General features: G+C 38.0%; 1 protein-coding gene and 1 non-coding gene across 2 annotated transcripts; one reads left to right on the top strand and one right to left on the bottom strand.

Moving 5' to 3' along the window:
* LOC107610490 lies at positions 6,584–8,233 on the top strand. Its single transcript, XM_016312542.1, has 2 exons — positions 6,584–6,845; positions 6,891–8,233. The coding sequence occupies exons 1-2, from the start codon at positions 6,584–6,586 to the stop codon at positions 8,231–8,233; spliced, it is 1,605 nt and encodes a 534-aa protein (XP_016168028.1).
* Positions 16,492–16,565, bottom strand: TRNAI-AAU. The gene has a single exon. It is a non-coding gene; the product is annotated as a tRNA-Ile (tRNA).

Genomic DNA, 21,508 nt, shown 5'->3' with positions numbered 1-21,508 from the left:
TACCGATGGTCTTAACAGTCCAATACTCTGTTGTCTTCCGTCCTTTGCGACTCTGAGCTTTAGAAGCAACAAAGCTGTCGTCAACTTCTTGATCAATAGAATCCATTTCTTGAGCATTGGCGTCCAAGTTTAAGTGTCCCGGCTCCGAGTTTTGACTGCTATAAGTGCGCGTCTGTGGAGCAGGCCTTGGTTCACTGCGCGGTGGACGGAACGGGCGTACGGTTGTATGAACACTACCACAGCTTGCTTGGGGAATTTCAGAGTCATCTTGGTGGAGAGCCGAAGTCGGAGACGGAACCGAAGCCGGTGCCTTTTGAGACTGCTGGCATGCTGGTCCTGATTTAGCCTTTTTGGTAAATCGGCCTTTCCTAGCCATCTTATATACATAATAACATGATGCAGGCCAAAAATCGAAACATTAACTCCAGCAACATAGTTTGCAGGTAAATTTTGTTTATATATACTATAACCCACAAAATTAACTTGTATACAACGCTATGAGTTACTCAGCACAAGACATGGTTATAAGCTCAGATACTCTACTTGTTTTTTATAAGCGAGATTCATAATTACAGGAGCAAATTTAGAACCTTAAGGCCAAAAAGAAGTTATAACACCAAATGAAACCAAAATAAACAAATGAAGTAACGTGTTCTCAGGGGGAAGGTACAAGACATAACACGCCTACTGTGCAGACCATGATCTATGTATATACCACGATATGCTTAAATCAAATGCACATGGAATGATCACAGCCATTGGTGCTTCGCGAGTGCTGTATATCTTTATGTAAAAATGAAGAACCTTTTTTTTCGCATTTTTCCTTATGAAGTTATGATAATTTCATTACTATAAGAAATTAAGTTTCGTTAGTTTAATAATTAGTTCATTAATTTATCTTAAAAAATGTTAGATACCGATTTTAATTTTGTGTATATAAAAACTGGTTAAAAAACAAAATTTTGAACTATAGCGATGTGTTCTTAATCTCCCAAATCCCTACCCTTCATCTTTTCTTTTCAGTTAGATTAAACTCCCAAGCATACCCTAAGAGAATATTAACACAGTAAAGAAAAGCCATCACAGTATCAACACATAGATGGAATAATGATATGAAAAATTCCTAAACTGTAGCACTACTCATGAAAATACCAGCAATGTAAAAGGGGTTAAGATTTAAAATACACTCATGAGAATCAAATTCATTCAACGCCTCCCAGAACACCTAATGCAATCACATTAGAACATCGTAGTCATACAAGCCTGGGGGTGAAGGTCGACCTCACAATGTTCAAAATCCTCGCCCATGTCAAACAAATCTCGTGGCTTCACATGGAATACTACACTCCATCCGTTGTCCACCTCATCCTCCACGTAGAACACAAGACGCGCCTCAGATGCCAGGATGTACGGCTCATCGTCTTCTCGATCACCGGTGTGAATCGAAGTGGCAAAATTGATGCAGGTGTGGCCCAACACGTCGTGTCGGATGCCTCTGCCCGACGTGGTGTCTGCCCAAAGACACTTGAACAACACAACAGTGAATTGACCACTGTAATTCAGTTCGATGATGTCCAATAATCTTCCGTAGTACGAGACACCGCCAACAGCAACATTGGCATCCCGTTTACTTGCATAACTTCTAGTGTCTGAAGTGACATAGACACCGCTATTCTGTGTTTTCATTCCTTCCTCCCTCGACATGGTTCTGAATTTAAATCCATTGACGTTGTAGGCCTGATAGCGTCTGGCCTGATCAAGGGGACCGCATGCAAGCCACTGCAACTCGTTCGAATGACTGGTGCTTCCAAATGGGACCTGGCATTGAACCATTAGAGCCAAGTAATCATCAAAGGGTATTAGGATCCTGAGATAGTAAGGATTACCTGATGCCTGAACCAGTTCGGAAATTCTCTGTGCACAACACTATCTATGTGAGACTGGGACCTGGTTCTAGTTCGCAGTTTTCTCTTTGTGATAGCTCTGTACTCACTATGCATACAGTAATTTTATACTCTACACTACCTCGTGACTTTGTAATCCAGCTCTTGTCAATGTCTAAATAAATGAAATAGCACAGATAACTAAATGAATAGTAAAAAATTACATTAAACTAAAAAAAGAGGAAAAAGATGGGGTGCGTGTCAAGAAGACCAGTAACAGTTTATCGCAATTAAGATGGGAGAATACCATATGTAATAGACTAGACAATATATTGCTTTCAAAACTATGTAGCAAGCGACGGAATAACTCAAAATGAAAACTCACTTCTTTAGTTATATACATGACCATGATTTCCGTTATCTCCAATTATGCCACTTTAAAGATAGATGAGATTAATTACAACAGAGCTTCTAGATGAGAGATAGATGACATTTCTCTACATTTATTGTTGAACAAAATAGATAAATCCCAAGAGCAGAGACATTGAGACATCAAAATCAAATCCAAAAGAGACTGGAAGAACAGATAGATGTATTTATCATTTATACAATTCAGATAATAGTACAGTTGGTATTTTTATGCATTTATTTTTGGTTCTTTTATCAAACCTTGAAATAAAAATATTATAATTTGGCATAGTTTAACTAAACAAATTGAAAAATAAAAAATGAAACATGCTTCATAACCAATAGGTACAGAAGAAATTGCAGATGAGAATAGAGGCTCAAGGAAAGTATTTGCATGATGTGTTAGAGAAAGCTCAGAGGACACTTTCCATGAAAGGTTCAGGTAGTGACCTAGAACCATCTTTTTACTCAATTGACCGAATTCAACTTTGTCTTGTCCAGTTTCATGGAAAACATGAACAACAAAGATAGCAAACAAAGTCTTAATAAAACTATTGTAGTCTTAATTTCATATAGGATACTAGCATCTAAAGTCTAAAGTAGTATTTATTTATTATGTTTATCTAAATTGAGATACTGAATCTTATTATTTAAAATTTAATTAAACTAATCCAATTTAGTTGATGTTTTATGAAAGAAATAAGATGATTATAACAAAGTCTTTGATTTTTCTTCCATGATTCAAATCCAAAACTTGAAAAATCAATAGATCAAAGTGACTACCAATTGGATGATGAACGTGTGCTCCTTAAACTGTTCTACATCGAAATGACCTAAGTCAATCTAGATTAATTAAACTTTACTATTATTTAATTAATTTAATGACAGTTAAATAAAAAGAAAAAAAAAGAATCTACTCGCCTCGAGATCCTAATTTGTGAACATTGAGGTATAATCTAACAAGGTAACATCTTACAATTCCTAGCACATAATCAGAATTTTTCTTTCCATATGATGAAGCAAGAGTTAAATACAAAATAAATACTATTTTTGTGAACAGATGATTAAAGATTCGGTCCTTTATGTTGGAAATTCTTCAACAAGAATCACATGACATATGCTCATCTTCACAAGTTAATTAGTGTTTTTTCTGGGAAGTTGTAGCTAACAAATAAAATGTGTAACTCTTCTAAATCATGATGTTAATTACAAAGATGTATGGATTGAATTGGCTTAATGTAGATCCCAAAAAATATTCTGTCAACAGTGAATAGTTGTTATTGATAGTAGTTTCGTGAGAGAGATCACGTTTGATGTAAAGGAATTATAAAATATTTTACACAAGATACATGATTTTCACTGAAATGGCATTTTTTAAATTTTAAAGTATTTACAAAAAGCTCACTTAGCCAAACATCTCAACATTATATTCACAACCGAAGATGCACCATGTTCATAGACATGAGTTATGCTTTTTCTCTAATAATGTCAACAACATTAATTCCAAAGCCAAAATCTTTGACACCAAATATTCCCTCAATTCTCCAAAATACTCTAACATAGTCTCAAAACAGAGAAATCCCAATAGCAGCAGGCATTGAGACATCAAATTGAAGTCCAAAGAATTTTGAAGAACAGCTAGATGTACTTATCACGTATAAGATTCAGATAATAGTATACTTGGTATTTTTATCAAACCTTAGAAAAAAATGGTACAATTTGGCATAGTTTAACAGAAAAAATTAAAAAATAAAACTAAAAAATGCTTCATAACCAATAGGTACAGGAGAAATTTCAGATGAGAATAGATGCTCAAGGAAAGTATTTGCAAGCTGTGGTAGAGAAAGCTCAGAGGTCACTTTCCATGGAAGGTTCAGGCAAAAATCTAGAAGCATCAAGAGCTCAATTGTAGGAATTCAACTCTAATTTTTCCAATTTCAAGGAAAACATAAACAACAAAGGTAACAAACATGGAAGGTTCAATTCAGTTTGACTTAACCAGCAAAAGAAGCTATGATCTTGTATCTGCAAGTGGTGGTGGATATGAAATTGAATCCAAATTCCTGTCATAAAGGCTATGATCATTTTGAACTATCATATGTTTTTTTTCTCTTTTATATTGTTTAACTAAAGTTACATATTAGGAATAAAGTTTATCTGATTCACTGCACAATATCTTTAATGATCTTAACGTCATGATAAAATCTTCATGAAAAACGAAACATTTATATTTATGATTGTACATGAGAGATAGATTAGATTAATTAAAACCAATCAAGTCTCATCACTTGAGACAGGAACAAAATAACAGACCGCAATTCATTCTTGCTAATCAACACACCCGTTTCAAGTAGTTAAGGTATGACAGAAACAGGATGGCGAACTAACCAGGGAACGGGAGAGGCCGCGATAGCTCAGGATGGCGCACAGTGGAGGGTGGCTCAACAGTTTCGTGCACGGCGGGCAGAGTACCCACGATCGGCAGCACCTTCGCGGTGGAGCAGCGACGGCAGCAGAATTCGCGCGCTACCAAGGACTCTAAGAGGGTTCTGCTTAATCTGGGGAAGAATGAATTAGACTTTATAGGAGAAATTAAAAAGGGGGAAAAGGAGAAATTGTTAACAAATCCTTCACAACCTTGTTTTGGAATAGCAGCAATGAGTGTGCTTCGCGGGCTACCGAGTACTCTTCGCGGGTTTTCTGCAAATTTGGGGGGAACCAACTCAGGTTTATAAGAAAAAAAGAGGGCAAAACAAAATTGATTTTAGATTGGATCCTCACCTGGCGGCGTTTTTGATAGAGTCGCCGCTGATGATCAGGCAAGCGAAGGAGTTCTGCTTCCCCAGCATGTTTTGCGGCGGCGAGGTGTGTGGCCTCCAGATCTTCGCCGCTATTTACCGTGCCTGGCATAGTCCTGGCGGCGTTTTTGATGGAGTCGCCGCTGATGATTGTGGCACGCGAAGGAGTTCTGCTTTCCCCAGCAAACTTTGCGGCGGCAAGATGTGTGGCCTCCAAATTTTTGCCGGTATTTACCGTGCCTAGCGTAGTGTACCATGCTTTCCCGGTCTGTTTTTTGTGTTTTGCCTATAAATAAAGTTATGGGTAATTTACTTTAATAAACCAAGTCCATTTTAATATTACACAAATTTTTTAAATTATAAAAGGCTATTTGAATGTCCCAAATTACATTTCTCTTAAATACGTACTAAATCAAATTCGTGGGATTCGAATTGCATGCAAATGAATTTCACGTATAAATCGAATCTAATGACTTCAAATTAAACAACCATACTAAATCGATACAAATGGATTCGATTTATATATGCTAGTAAATCGAATCCACTCCATTCGATTTATTCTTATACGTAGTTTTTTAGGTAAATCGAAGTCATTAGACTCGATTTAGTATGTATGACACTATATGATTAAATCGAATGCACTTAATTCGATTTATACATTACTGACATTTATAAATACGAGCTCAAAGTGAATTTTTCGCCATAGTGAGATTCACAATGGCTAATTATGAGAGTTTTGTAGCACTTGTGCACTATAGAGGGTCAATTAAGAAAAAAATGCGATCAGATATTAAGTTTATTGATAAGGACCCGCTGAGTATTTTTCTCAAACTTTCGACGAGTTTTACCAAATTTAAGAATACTATACTCTAGAAACTAGGTCTGCTTGGCGTCAAACGGGTAGAGAAGTTGTTCTATAGAATCCCGATATCCGTGTTACACGATGATGTGAAGTATGATTCATTTGTTATTAGCAGTGATGAGGATTTGCAAGTTCTGCACTATTGTCGTGGTCAGTTTTTCGAGGTGAAGACTCCGGAACTGTTGGCAAAGCTTGTGGATGTCGTATCTAGTTCTGGAGGTTCGAATCGGAATCCTCAATTCTCAGGACATCTAGCCTGCTCTAGTTCTATGCCTGTTGGTGCCTCGTCAGTTGCGCTGGTCGTTACACCCAAGGTAGTTTTAGTTGCTTCTCCTTCCTTTGCATTTAATCTGAACCATAGTGGTGATGCCGTAGTTAGTGAGATTGGACCATCAGGGGAGGTAGCATTTGCGATGCCCGGTTCTCCTGCAGTGGTCCCGGTCTTCGAAGAGGTTGGAGTACCCGATGGGGTTGAGGATGCACTGCATGATGATGATGATGTGAAGCCCGCCACAATAGCGGATGATAGTGACGATGACACACCACGGCCGACTCTAGTTATGGGTAGAGGAGCATCTAGTTCGGGTACTAATTAGTACCCCCCACACTTTTCAGCTTTGGACTTGGATGCCATGGTACCTCAAGGGGATCCGAGAGTACCTGTTGGCTTCGGGACTAGAGAGACACAGAATATAGGTGTTGTATCAGAATTTCAAGTTGGTCAGCAGTTTCAAGATAAAGAAGAAGTCGTGTTAAGCGTGAAGACTTATAGCATTTGCTGTGGGGTTGAGTACAAGGTATTTGAATCCGATAATTTCAAGTACTATGGCAAGTGCAAGGAGTTCGGCAGTGGGTGCATATGGCTCATTCAGGTTAGCCTCCAGCAGCGTAGAGGTATTTGAGAGGTAAAACGATACAATGGTCCTCACACCTGTCTAGCCACATCGATATCTAGTGAGCACAGGAAGCTTGATTATCATGTTATATCGGCCTTCATACTTCCCATGATTAGAGCTGATGCCACCGTCTCGATTAAGGTACTACAGAATGCCACGGATGCACACTTCGAGTTCAGGAGGGTTTGGATGGCTAAACAGAAAGCCGTGGCCCAGATTTATGGAGATTGGAAGGAGTCATACAATGACTTGCCACGATGGGTATTGGGTGTTCAGATCACGATGCCAGGTAGTGTTGCGGTGTTAAAGACGAGTCCTGTGCGAGTTAGTGGACAATTGGATGACTCTTCAGCTTATTGGACATTCCCACCGTGTATTGAGACATTCCGTCATTACAAGCCGTTGGTAAGTATGGACGGTACCCACCTGTATGGAAAATGCGGCGGTACACTGTTGGTCACGATTGCGCAGGACGGAAACTCCAACATCATTCCTATTGCATTTGCACTTGAGGAGGGGGAGAATACAAAGTTGTGGTCATTCATTCTATTTCACCTGCGGCAACATGTGACACCTCATCCGGGTATACTCGTCATATCAGACAGGCACAACTGGATAAAGGTTGCATTGGAAGCTTCCGACGGTGGCTGGCTTCTGCTTACTGTATATAGGGCTTTTTGCATCCGACACGTGGCTGCGAATTTCACGCTGAGTTTCAAGGGCAAGGATGCACGGAGGTTATTAGTGAATGCTGCTTATGACAAGACCGAGGTCAAGTTTCACTACTGGTTTGACATTCTCCATGCTGAAGATCCTGCTATGCGCAACTGGACTAATCGGATTGACTATGCACATTGGACCCAACATCAGGACGAAGGTCAGAGATTTGAGCACATGACTACGAATATATCTAAGTGTGTGAACTCAATACTGAAGGGTCTGAGGAACCTTCCAGTCTGTGCGCTGGTGAAGGCCACTTATGGGAGATTGGCCGAGCTATTCATTCAGAAAGGCAGAGATGCCGAGGCACAGTTAGGAACAGAGCAGCAGTTTAGTCAGTATCTTATTAAGGTGATCGAAGCAAATCTAAATTCCTCAAGGTGTTTCACCGTGACTATGTACGACAGGGACAACTTAGAGTTTACTGTGGTAGAGATCACTCCGACAAGGAGTTTTTCACTAGGCACATACAAAGTATCCCTCACCGACCAGACATGTGATTGTGGCTATTTTCAGGCACTTCATTATCCATGTCGTTATGCCTTGGCTTGCTGTGCATATGCACGCCTGGCCTGGTTCACCTACGTCCACGAGGTGTATCGCCTTAGCTTTGTGTTTGATGTTTATCGCATGGGGTTCACACCTCCAGTTCTGGAGGGATTTTAGCCGCCGTACGATGGTCCGACCGTCATACCTGATCTGGCCAAGAAATGTGCGTCTGAGGGGCGCCCCAGGACTACCAAGGTCCGGACTACCATGGACGAGCCCAAGAGATGTGGGCTTTGTAGACAGCCCGGCCACATACGTAGGAGGTGTTCCCAGGGAGGATTTACCATCAGTTCTGCATCTGCCAGTAATGTGTAGGGTTTAGGATTTAGTTTTTTTATAATGTTGTTTTTCAATTCATCTTTCAGTTCATGTTATTTTGAATATGGATGCTTTATGTTAATTTTGGTTTATTTGATCAATCCGTTTCACCACATATGGACTCGCGTTTTACTAAAGATACAACGTATAATGTGAAGGTACTAAACATAACTAAAATTGAATACATAACATAACGTGGAATATATGTTCTACTAAAGGGTCTTAATATTTATTCACAACATAAGAAAACAACAAACTAAAATACATAACTACCCGACATACATAACTAAAACTGAATACACAACATGGAATACATAAAACATGATGCTAAATAGTCGCTACTCAATCCTAAGAGTAGATGCAATCCAGTGAAGCAGCGTCGAGGACGCCTGACCCACCAGACTCTCTGTGCCAGAGGGACCTCGTCCTCGTCACCGTTACCGTTTTCGTCACCGTCTCCGGCCTGGGGGACCTCCTCCGGTGTGCCAGCTTGTGTTGTGGATGGACCGGGCTGCGATGTACTAGGTCTTGCGAATGGAGATGGGGTGTCTCGTCCAATGCAAATGTGTCGTCCACATGTCCGGAAGGAAGCTCATTCAGGTCCACATCAACCCGAGTCTGGGATCCAACTACCGGAGACCTACGACTGGCCAACTCATCCTCTTGCATGATCATGATGATCTCATCAAGGAAATGTGACCAACCAAACTCCACGCCAAGGCCCTGACTGCCCATTAACTCTGACAGCATCTGACCTGGGCTAATGTACATCTGATGCTCAGCCAGACTGTCACCAAATCCGCGACCAAGAACACCGCTGCCTGCGTTAGGTCCTCCACCCACTCCACCACAACTGTATACATGGCTCCCTCCTGCGTCACCTACAGCTCGCTGGCCCTCAATTCCCCTAAGATGACCATGACCAAAACCCCTGCTAAACTCACCTCCGCCACACCCACCACCTCTACCGTGGTGTCCCCATGAACCCCCTAAACCACCACCACCCCCGCTCCCACCACCGTTACCACCACCACCACCTCCCGCCTCCCGCCTCGCCTACCACGACCCCTCCCCTCTATCCTATCGATGGCCTCCTCCAACCAAATCCATTCACGCTGGCTCGATCGTGTCCCTACATGCTGCCTTTGCGCAACCCGACGGTTGTCCAAAACATCTGGCATCTGGTCCATCGCAGGGACTCATCCAGGACCTCTCTGTATCACCTGCACTGGAATCGCATCTGCCCTGGGATCACCTAGGAGGAGCTCAAGCAACAAGAATCTCCTGCCGTATTGATACCACCAATCCAGGTACTCATGGGAAGGTCCTGGATCCGCAACCACGTCAAACTACAGCACATGCTGCACCCTATTGACCTAATAAAGTTGCCAACTCTATAGCGTATCAGGAAACCACGGATCTCTACCTCTCCCATCCTTCGACATTAGAAAATTTATGTTCAGGGCAGCACGAGGTCTACCCTGAACCCCACCACTACGGCAGCACCCGATCTACCAGATGCCACTTAATGACAATGAAATAGATCAACGCTGTTGTAGCCTTCCACAATGCCATATGTCGTGGCTCCAATATCTCGGGGTACACCACCTAAACAACATCTAGCAAGCTATACGGCATCCACAAGAACTGTTCATACGAGTATTTATCGTTAGTCACCATAACTAATAAAAGATGCAAACCCTAATTTAGTTATGAATAGATTGAGACCAAAAGATACTCACATCACCGGGTTGGAGTAAATCTATCCTAAGCCTCCAATGCGCAACAGAGGCCCCTTGTCGCTCAACGTGGGCTGATAATCAGACCATCTACCATGTTATTAAAAAGATGATGCATAATTAAAGGGAGAGTACCTGGACGCTAACGGCCAATGGAAGACATCAAATCCGTTTGGCTAGAAACTAGGGAACCTCTAGAAGATCCTCGACTGGAGGAGCTGCAGTAGACCGGACAACTTGACGATATTTTTGTTCACCACACGGCACATGCACTTGAATAGTCATGACAGTGCAGTAGACCCCCATCTATACTGACCCATGTCCTCTAGCCTAGCGACATAGGGTAGCCAACGAATGTGGAGGCAGGCGGGTACCTGACTTATCCTCGAACAGCTGTGTGGATAGAAGCATCATGATATAGGTACGGGATATTTCCTAACCGTCTCATCGTCTGCCTTCTGCGGCAGCTCACTAAATGTCTCCTGAAACCATGTACACTTCACTGTGAACTTGTCAATGCAGTTCACAGGAGGAAAAACACCCAACAGCTCCTCAAACCATACCTACGCCAAGCGACCCCCCTTGATATGTCACGCAAAGTCCGTAAGACATCCATTGACATACTGACCGTCGATCAGGTGCCCTAGATGGTATGCTACATCTTGGAGCGTGATCGTGCACTCCTCGAACAACATGTGAAAAGTATGCGTCTCAGGCCGCCATCTCACCCTGAATGCGCTGACCAATGGCTCGTCCAGTCGAAACCATGTCTCGTTCAGTATTGCAAGATGGAATAAACCAGCCATCTGCAAGTACAGAATGATCCTATCGTCCAATGGCATATCGTGTTGCCGTCTCATGCTGGTGATGCATCGATTGGCTGTACAACAATAGAAAATTCCTTATCACAATCGTCACAATACAATTTCCAATGCATGAAATTCTGAAAACGATAAACATTGCATGCTCTAACTTTAAAAAAAAGGGTTCACCAAAGCATATAGTCCCACACGTTTACACAGAGAATACAAAGGATTAAAAAACTGAAAAAATCTAACATATCCTACATTTCTAATCATAATTATCTAACTCAAAAAATTATAGTTTTAGAAAATATTTATATTAATTTTTTCAAAAAACTAAAAAAATTTATAGCTATCACTACTCATCAAGCAAGTCTCGTTGAATACAAGACTAATAACTTAAAAAATCTAACATATCCTACTATCCTAAACAACCTTCTTTGGTACCATTTCAAGTTATCAAAATCTAACCACCTAATAGCTTACTACTTCTAATATGCACATGTATTAACATCACTAGAATACTCTAACTAACTACCACACGATTTATGTTAACATTAATAGAACGACTAATCTATGTTTAAAAAAGAAAAATTTGTTCACTAACCTCGAGGTGGATGGTGCCAGCAATATGCACGACTCCATCTAGCCGATATAGACGATTTGCGTCATCCTCTATGTGTTCAGCTTCCAATATTCCAGGGCTGCTTTCCGATGATTTCGGATCTGGGTGGTGGGGTTGGATGTGGGATTTGTATGTTTTGTAGTTCGAATGAATGAAATTCGATTTGTATATATAATCATTTTTACCATAAATCGAATTCATTGGATTCGAATTGCTTGAGAGATGTTTCGCATGTAAATCGAATCTATGGGTTTAGATTTACCATGGGCTTCTCTTCACGTCTATAGATCGAATTGAATGGATTTAATTTACTAGCATATATAAATCGAATCCATTTGTATCGATTTAATATGGTTTTTTAATTCGAAGTCACTAGCTTCGATTTATACGTGAAATCTATTTGCATGCAATTCGAATTCCATGTCTTTGATTTAATACGTATTTGGGTAAATCAAATTTATTAAATTCGATTTATATAAAAATACAACTTGGGACATTCAGATGACCTTTTACATTTTGGGGGATCTGCGTAATATTGAAATGCTATTGGTTTATTAAAGTAAATTGCCCTAAAGTTATCGTCAAAATATTCTTGTCACAAAAAGATAATCTTTTGTAAACATTAAGTTAATTTTGTTTAGAATAATGTTATATGACTAATAAAATTTATTATTTTTAACTAATATTTTGCTAATTAAAATATTTTTATACTAAATTTTAATACTATAAAAATAAAAAATTAGTCTAAAATATTGAATAATATTGATAAAAAGTATTAGCTCATTAATATTTTTTTTTTATCTAAGATAGAACTTATTCATTCCTTATGAAAGCTTAATACATTAGAGTGGTACAATAGCATAAAATCATGCAAATGAGAGATACCCACATAAATAAAATATTGTCTAAAAATTAAACAATATTTCTCGTAGTAAACATTAATTTTCAGTTTGTCTCTCATACTCTTTCGTGAACTCGATGGCCGAGGAGAGAATGAAGTCAACTAGCGTTTCTTTCTCTTAGAAGATTAGGAGGTTCCAAATCTGTCAAAGTTTTTAAAAAAGGGTAGCTGCCAATCGAATGCTTTTCTTTTAAATGGATCGTCTTCTTGTCTCTAAAATCATGTTGAACCATCTTTGCCAAAGCTGTTCCGACCAATCTACACAAAGGTAGGGGCCCATTTCCATTTTACTCCACACCAATTTATTTTTTGGATATTCAATTGGGGCACACATCAACAATATAGTAGGAATTCTACTCTATTGAGGTGTGACCATGTGAGAAAACCTTTATGAAATACTTTTCAGAGAAAAACTCGGATCTTTGGAGGATAGCGAAGCTTCCATAATAAACTTCAAAATATTTTTTCTCTACACTGTATCGGCTACTGGTCTTCTGGTGGATAAAATTTATGGAATGCAATTCTATAACCTTAAGCTACCGTGTACTTGCCACTTCTCTCATCCTTCTAGGTTACTGCATCTTCCTCTTCTTCTGAAATTTGTGTTAGCAAAATTTTGTTTGCAATCTATGCTCCAAAATTATTTCTAATTAAATCTTCATTCTATTGTCTATTGTTAGTGATTAGTTGGATAATCCATTAAAAATCAAATTTTGTATTGCTCTACCTATTAGTTGATATAGGACCTATAAAATGAATAATCCATGAGTCTTCAAATATTCTAATTTAGTTGCCTATTTCAATCTGCCATTGTAGTCCATCTTTTAAGATTTTTTGCCATTCTAAAATGCTTCCTCAGGTCCAAGAGGGATTTTGACTTGGTGTTGCCCTTAGAAAAGAGGAATATCAAAAATACTTGCTCTTGTATAGTCTATTGATCAGAGAATCAGGTTTTGTCAGAGTCCTCCAGCTTTGTTTAACCAACATAGCTAAATTAAAAACTTAGATCCTTAAAACCCAACCTATCCGACTTTTTAGCGCGACACATAACATCCTAACTCACCCATTGTAATTTTCTCTCTAAGCAAACCCTTTTACCCCCCCTTCAAAAGTTTATGGTACTTTTTTGGATACCTTTTAGTAAGGTGTCAAGAAGTTTAAAACATCTAAGAGTATAAATAGGTACTACAGTTGTGATGAGCGGATATTTTATACGCTTTTTTGCATCACTTTCATATAGTTTTTAGTAGTATTTAGTTTTTATTAAGTTTTATAGGTTTTAGTGTTAAATTCATATTTTTGGATTCTACTATGAGTTTTTGTATTTTTAACAATTTCAGAAATTTTCTGGCTGAAATTGAGGAGCTGGAGCAGAAGTCTGATTCAGAGACAAAGAAAGCACTGTAGATGCTATCTGGATCTGACCTACCTGCATTCGGAAGAGTTTTTCTGGAGCTACAGAAGTCCAAATGGAGCACTCTCAACGGCTATGGAAAGCTGATTTCTAGAACTTTCCAACAATGTATAATAGTCTATACTTTGCTTCGAATTAGAAGGCCCAAAATTGGCGTTCAACGCCAGCCATCTGACCAATTCTGGCATCTAGCACCAGTAAGGGATTCCAAGCTGGAGTCTAACGCCCAAAAAGGTGCCAGGATTGGAGTTCAACACCCAAGGAAGCCTAAGAACATAGATTTCATCAAAGCTCAGCCCAAACACTCACAAAGTGGGCCCCAGAAGTGGATTTTAGCACTAGATAGACTGTTTTACCCTTACTGGTCACTAGTTTAGTATTTAAAGTAGAAGATTACTCTTTGTTAAACATCTTCAGCCCTATTTTCGTTTTTACTATTGTATTTTACTTTCAGTATGAGTTTCTAAACCTCCTAGGTTGAGGGGAGGAGCCTTGCTGAGTCCTATGAATTAATAAAAGTATTACTGTTTCTCTTCGATCTGTGTTTGATTAATTCTAAGATGTGTGTTCGTTCTTCATCACTATGAATGTGTTGAACTGGCATAAGGTTATCACATTCTACATAGGTTCAGAGTGTGTTTTTCATCGGACAATGATGAACCACCAGCTTGAATACACATCTCTCAGACGGCTAATCCACGACTTTGTTGGGGACTTCTCGAGACATCAGTTCAGCCGATTTACGGGGAGATTAGGGTCTCTGTGGTAGAGGCTAGAACCTAAGGTGCAATATCCTCCGATCCGGAATATTCAACATTGTCTGTGGCGTTTTGAGTAGGATCTTCGAGGAGAATGAAGTGCAGAAGCTTCACCCTCAATCAGAATGGATCCGCACTAAACCTAGGGTTCAGATCTGGAGGAGTATTGGCAGCTGCTCAAACCAGTGTCAATCACATACATCCTGCCATTGAAGAAATAACTCACAAGCAAAGGAAGTAGTAATACCATAGTTAATTTAGAAAGACAAAGCAACTCCAATCCTCAACTATATTCCTATCGCTCTTTTCACAGTTTACACAACTTCTGAGTTCTAATTACTCTTTTTTTTACTCCATTTAATTCCTTATTCCTGCATCCAAATATTTGATATAAAAAATAATTTATACTAAGTTAAATCAACTCCTTCTGATCTGCCTGACTAAGACCTGCAGGATAACCATAGATTGCTTCAAGCCACAATTCTCGTAAGATCGACCCTAACTCGCTCAGGTATTACTTAGACAACCCAATACACTTGTTAGTACTGCTGTACGAGAGTGTGGAGTTCGTACGCACCAAGTTGCCACAACCTTTTATCAGCACTTCTTTGTTACTGATTGATAATAGAAGTCTCTTTTATGCTTGTAACTTCTTCTCCACTTTATCCTTGATGTAATCAAAGTTTTCCTCTTCAAACTCAATTATTGCCAGTAAACCTAATATTTATTGTGGTTTTCAATATTTAAAATTTGTAGAATCTGTGCCAAAATATCCCGAATATGGTTTAGAGTATTTCTATTAAAAAAATTAATAATTTTAAAATATTTACAATTTGGCCGCTGATTTTACTATAATCATCCAAAACTCAAATATTAGTTTATTCTAGCCAAAACTGAAAACATATCTTATAAATATGTATATTTAGATTTTTTTTTCTATCGCTATAAACTAAAGCATGCCATGTTTTTACTGGGTTTGATTAACATAAAAAAAGATGCATATATCTAAAGGTTCACACTCAAATGCAGTATAAGAAGGTACATAACATACAGAATAAATAATAATAAAAAAATCCACAAAACAATATTTATTTTTTCTTCTGTATTTTTGCACATTTTTAATATGTATCAAAATAAGCACCATTTCTAAAGTCAAGGATAACATTAACAGAGTTATCAACCCAAGTTATACAAAAAGAAAGGAATATACAGGTGTGCAAGTGCAACTTTTTTTTACCCCTTCCCACCGTGTATAATCTTATATTTTAGCGGTTATTGTGTAGGGACATTTTATGATAATTATCCTATGCTAAAGTAATTTTCATATATATTGAGAAAATAACAGCAAAACTTAGATAAGACAAGATAAGAGTAATAAGGACTAGTGTAAGTATAACAAAGAGAAAAGTTCCATTGACTCCTAAGATTACTAACTTACATCAAGTCATTAATATTACTCTCCTAGTCTCCTAATTGTGAATGTTCTTCTTAGAAACTGAGAGACCTGAAATAGTTGTTAGAGTAATGTGTATCAAGTTATTAACAAGCCAATGCAATGATGAACTATACTGTTCAACAAAGACACGCGACAAACTTGAAAGATATGTTGTGTTGTCATATAAAGTTACAATGATTCAAAGGACACAAAAATTGCTTTCAATGATTCTCCAATGTTAGTTCACCAAATTCAAAAGTTAGAAGATATTCCCTTCCCACTGCTGAAAGTTAATGAATTTCAAGCTATTGTCAACATTTGAGGGCGAAGGGGGAGATAATGGAAAAGGAAAAAAAGATAAAGAAGATCAAAAATTAAAATTTGGCCCATGCAGGTCTCGAACCTGCGACCTTCGCGTTATTAGCACAACGCTCTAACCAACTGAGCTAATAGGCCATTTGTTGTTAATAAACGAGAATGTTTTATATAACACATAACAATGCAACGTTAAGAAGAATTCTTGCTATCAAATCAAACATATCATCTTATAGATTTATTCACAATTTCACATTCCCATGTATCTCAGTCATTTATGAGCAAAGGATTTATTTAACATTGTGGGTTTGTAACAATCTTTCTGTAAGAATTAGAGGGCACGTGGGGAACTAAAGCCAATTTACATGATCTTAATTGCTTTTCAAGGCTGTGTTATGTTGGACTTGTTCGTCCTGCCCTAACATTCTCCTTTCGTGTATATATGATCTCTTGCCATTGATTTTCTTTTTAAGTTACATTTGAAATCACATTTAACAAAATCATAGGAAAATTAATTGAAAAATTAAAATTTTAGCATAGCAAGAATGTAGTCCACATGCGATCAATGGCTAGAAAAAGTTCCAATGGCAATTTCAAAATAAAAAATAATTTATTACCCTAATCCGGCTGTTTAACTAATGTGTCACTCTTTCTTAAATTTATTACTAAATTGTCACAATTTTCAGATTATTTATTTATATGCCATGGTGTATGGCACAATGATAATTTTGGAGTTGAAAAAATGAACACTCTTCCATATGTTCTAATTTCCTATCCTCCACGATCAACACCAGACCTCTTCCGTCTCAGAGTCTCCGGTCAAGAGACTGCTATTATCACCTCTGCCACCACCACCAACACCACCCTCTTCCATCTATCCATCTCCCTCCACTCTCAATTTGTTATTTTTTACAATTATTTACTTTTTAAAGTTCTAGATGTGATATTAATTTTTACTTGTATTTTATGGTGATAGTTTGAGATAGTAGTAAGAGATATTGGAAAACCCGTGGTTGCGGTGATTGTTGTTGAGTTGAACAAGTGATCAATCATGTAAAGAACTAGTGAGCCAAGATTGTTGCAACAGATTACAAGCCTTCATTAATAACAAAATAGATTGGTTTATTTCATAAGATTCTTTTGGAGCCCAACTCTGGTCAGACTTCAACAAAAGCAATCTTCAAATCTCCGTTCTTAGTTACAATCATCAGGCTTGTATCACATTGAATAGCAGCTCCATCCATGGCTCTTTTGCTAGTCATCCTTGGCACCAAAATGCTCAGAAGAAACCAAACACCAAAATGATCTCCAACATGGTTAGAGAAAACAACAATGACTTCACCAAGGAAGAATAAATCAGATGAATGTAAGCAGGAGTGAGCTAACAACACATGCAAATAACAAAGATCAGTAAAAAGATTTAACTATATAAGATGGATGGCCTCAGAGGTAGTGACAATCTAAGATTTCATCAGATACATATATCTGATAATACGTGCAATAGAATACATCATTGGCCAAACCATTACACAAGTATAATTTGAAAATTGATTTAAAAGTTAAAACAATGGGTTCTTCAATAGAGTAAAAGCAATAACATACATATGTTGAAAAACAAAATAGATTTGAACATCAGGTTCATTGACAAATGAAAAGTCAACAGAAAATTACACATTAGGGAACAAAATAAATAAACACACATAGCCATAACCATATCCATAAGAAAATGAGTTATACACTGATAGTTACAAAGGATGCAATATTAAATCAAAATGCTTAATCCCTAAATAAAACAAAGGGCTAATACGAAAAATATAATAACAGATTGTAGATTTTATATGAACGCATCAGAGAGATTCCCATTTTAGACTAAGTCATCACTCTCCTTCGAGTGCTGATGTCCCTGTCTATTTGTCATCATTTGCGAATAGAAAGAAATACTGCATTTGCAAGCTTAAACATGGATTTTTCACACAATACCTCAGAGAAATAATTATAATTCAAGCAGAGAAATAATAAATGAAAAGAAAAAAAAAAACTTGAACTTCAATTCTTCACAAGTAGAATGCCAGTTTCAATTTTTAAAAATCCGTAACGCAGAATATGCATTGCTAAATAGATTAAAAAATAGAGCTTCCTATTCCGAGGTGTGGAAAAAGGGGGAAAAACAAAATAGTGAAAGAAAAAGCGGGTGCCTCAGATCAAAGTTGATATCATAGAATTAAATCTCGAAGTATATTTAACACCATCACTGGCACATGTCACGGGAACAAAATAATGTTGCGATCGAATAATAAACATTTGTTGTTAAATGTAAAACCACGATACTAGTGATCTTTTCCCCTGGTAATAAGGGGTGAAATTAGAGACGGAGATGAAGAATAAAAACAGGATTGAAAGAGAAACCAGTAATGAAGCTCAAGCAAAATCCTTGACGGCTTTTGGTTCTGCCCTACATCGTTAGGGATTTCAGATTCTCGGATTTATAGGAGAGAGAGAGAGAGAGAGAGAGAGAAATTAGGGTTTCAGAAGGGGGCGCGTTAAGTTGTTATGCAGCAGTTTCCTTTTGTTTTTCTTATCTTAGTAGGGAACTTGGGTTGGGTCCAAATGGCAATAGAAAATGAATCGTTAATTAACTAGGCCTGTCAACAACAATCAGCTTAATGGATAGCCCACATAAAAAAAGAACAACATGATGGAGGAAATTCTTTGGGCTCTGCCCCTTCCTTTTACTGAAAAATTTAAAGTGAGTTTGAGAAGTAAGAACTTCTTTTATTTGAACAAAAAACTGATCTTTTGAAAAAAAATCTTTATTTTAAACTCAATTTGATAGTTTAAAATGATTTTAGCATATTAGTGAAATCAAGTATGCTATGTATACATTAAAATTAGTCACTAAAATCAACTATTATTATAAATTACATGTTAAAATACAAGATACACATTAAATGTTACTTAACAAAATCGTTTAGCTGTAGTTTGTTAGTTAGTTTCAAGTAGTTAGCATAATTCAGCAAGTGGTAGAGTTAGTTAAAGCTAATTGAGATATTTATTAGAGTAGGTTATCAGGTTCAGTGGTTGCATAATTAGCTAGGTGTACACATGTGTATATAAGACAAATGAGCCTACAGTGAATGATGAGTTTTGCCATTTACTGATTTAGCTTCTATCTTTCAAATTTCTCTTCTCTGATCTCCCAATTTCACACACTCTCAAGCTACTCTTGCGGCACCTTCAACATGGTGCGGTGAGCGTAGACCCTAAGAGGGTAGCGTGTGTGACGAACAGAGGATTGAGGAATATGAGAGGTTGAATCTCTACACCTATTCTCTAATCTTGCAAATCGAACAAGATTGGACAGCAATGGCAGAACCGTATAATAACACATCTTCTGGTATTGATTTGCATGCATTGAGTAACGTGCTGAATCAAATTGCTTCGATCCAAGCACAAATCACATGAAATAGTCTCAGTTCGAATCAAGATTTGTCAAGTCCCTATTACCTGCATTCATCAGAAAGTACTAGTATTCCTCTCACTTCAGAAGCTCTAGACAGAAAGAACTACAGTTCTTGGAGTAGATCTATATTGTTAGCATTAAGTGCAAAGAACAAATTGAAGTTTATAGATGGTAGCCTAGCAAGACCAGAGAAAAATGATAGTCTATATGAATCTTGGCAAAGATGCAACACTTATGTGTTAGCATGGATCAATCTTTCATTGAGCTGTAGCATTCGTCAATTGGTGATATGGAATAGCATAGCAAGTGATCTATGGAATGAATTGAAGCGGTGGTACTACCATGGTGATAGATTTCGAGTGGCCGAGCTGTATAAGGAGTTATACACAATCAGACAAGGAGATATGGACGTCACAATATATTACACCAAGCTGAAGTCAATTTGGGAAGACATCAAGAACTTCAGATCAATCCCGTCATGTGAGTGTGGAACAAGATGTTTGTGCTCCTTGGGAATCATCAGGCAGTATAAGGTGGAGGATCAGGTAACACGATTCCTAAGAGGATTGAATGACCAATACTCATGCGTAAGGTCCCAAATCATGTTAATGGATCCACTCCCTGGCATCAACAATGTGTTTTCACTACTCACACAGCAAGAAAGGTAGAATCACAGCCTTGAACCTATCTCAGACCCAAAGTTGCTCGCATATTCTACTTTTAACTCAAACACTACAGTCTATAATCAAGGTAGAGGGAGAGGTAGAGGTAGAGGAGGTAGGTATCAAGCTAGTGCAAGGGGAGGGGGCAAAGGCAAACTACATTGCTTATATTGTGAAAAGTTGGGGTACACTGTTGAAACATGCTATAAGAAGCATGGCCTTCCACCACACTTAAGGCAAAAGTATGGTGGAGAAGCTGCTGTAAATGCCATGACCACATCAGACATTGAGATAGAAAATGAACAACTCAGTTCACAGTTGGGAGAGATTGAGAATGTCAATTTTGGATTTACTACAGAACAAAAAGAGGCTTTACTAGCTTTACTACACAAGCAGGAAGTAAAGAATATCCATAGTGCAAATCAAATTGTGACATTACCATAGTCACAACCTCATCAAGGTAATTTGGTACACATATTGCATTTTAAAACCAATGTGACAGATTTAAGGATTTCAAACAAAAAGTGCACTTCTTGGGTAATTGACACTGGGGCTACAAATCATGTGTCATATGCGCTTGAAGATTTTAAAACCTATTATCAAATAGATCCAATTCTTGTAAAATTGTCAAACGGTTCTTACACCACAAGAAATACAATTGGAACTATTGTTTTCTCTGAAAAATTGTATCTTGTCAATGCATTGTATATACCATCCTTCAATTTCAAGCTTATTTCAGTTTCAAAATTCATTGCATCCCTGCATTGCACTATGAGATTTTCTGAAAAATTGTGTGAGATTCAGGACTGCAACTCCAAGAGGATGATTGGCAAAGCTGAGGTTGCTGCAGGTCTTTATACACTGAATACAGATTAGTTAAACCTCACACAATCATGCATCACAAATATTCAAAAGTCATCCGATAATAACACCTGGCATCTTAGATTGGGACATCCATCCTT

The sequence above is a fragment of the Arachis ipaensis genome, chromosome B01, assembly GCF_000816755.2.
Source record: "Arachis ipaensis cultivar K30076 chromosome B01, Araip1.1, whole genome shotgun sequence".
Lineage (NCBI taxonomy): Eukaryota > Viridiplantae > Streptophyta > Magnoliopsida > Fabales > Fabaceae > Arachis > Arachis ipaensis.
This window is presented reverse-complemented; position numbering and strand designations above follow the sequence as displayed.

Coding starts and splice junctions, on each gene's coding strand:
- LOC107610490 (XM_016312542.1), top strand. CDS start 6,584: ATGGTACCTCAAGGGGATCCGAGAGTACCTGTTGGCTTCGGGACTAGA. Junction 6,846..6,890: donor TAGCCTCCAGCAGCGTAGAG/GTATTTGAGAGG, acceptor ACACCTGTCTAG/CCACATCGATATCTAGTGAG.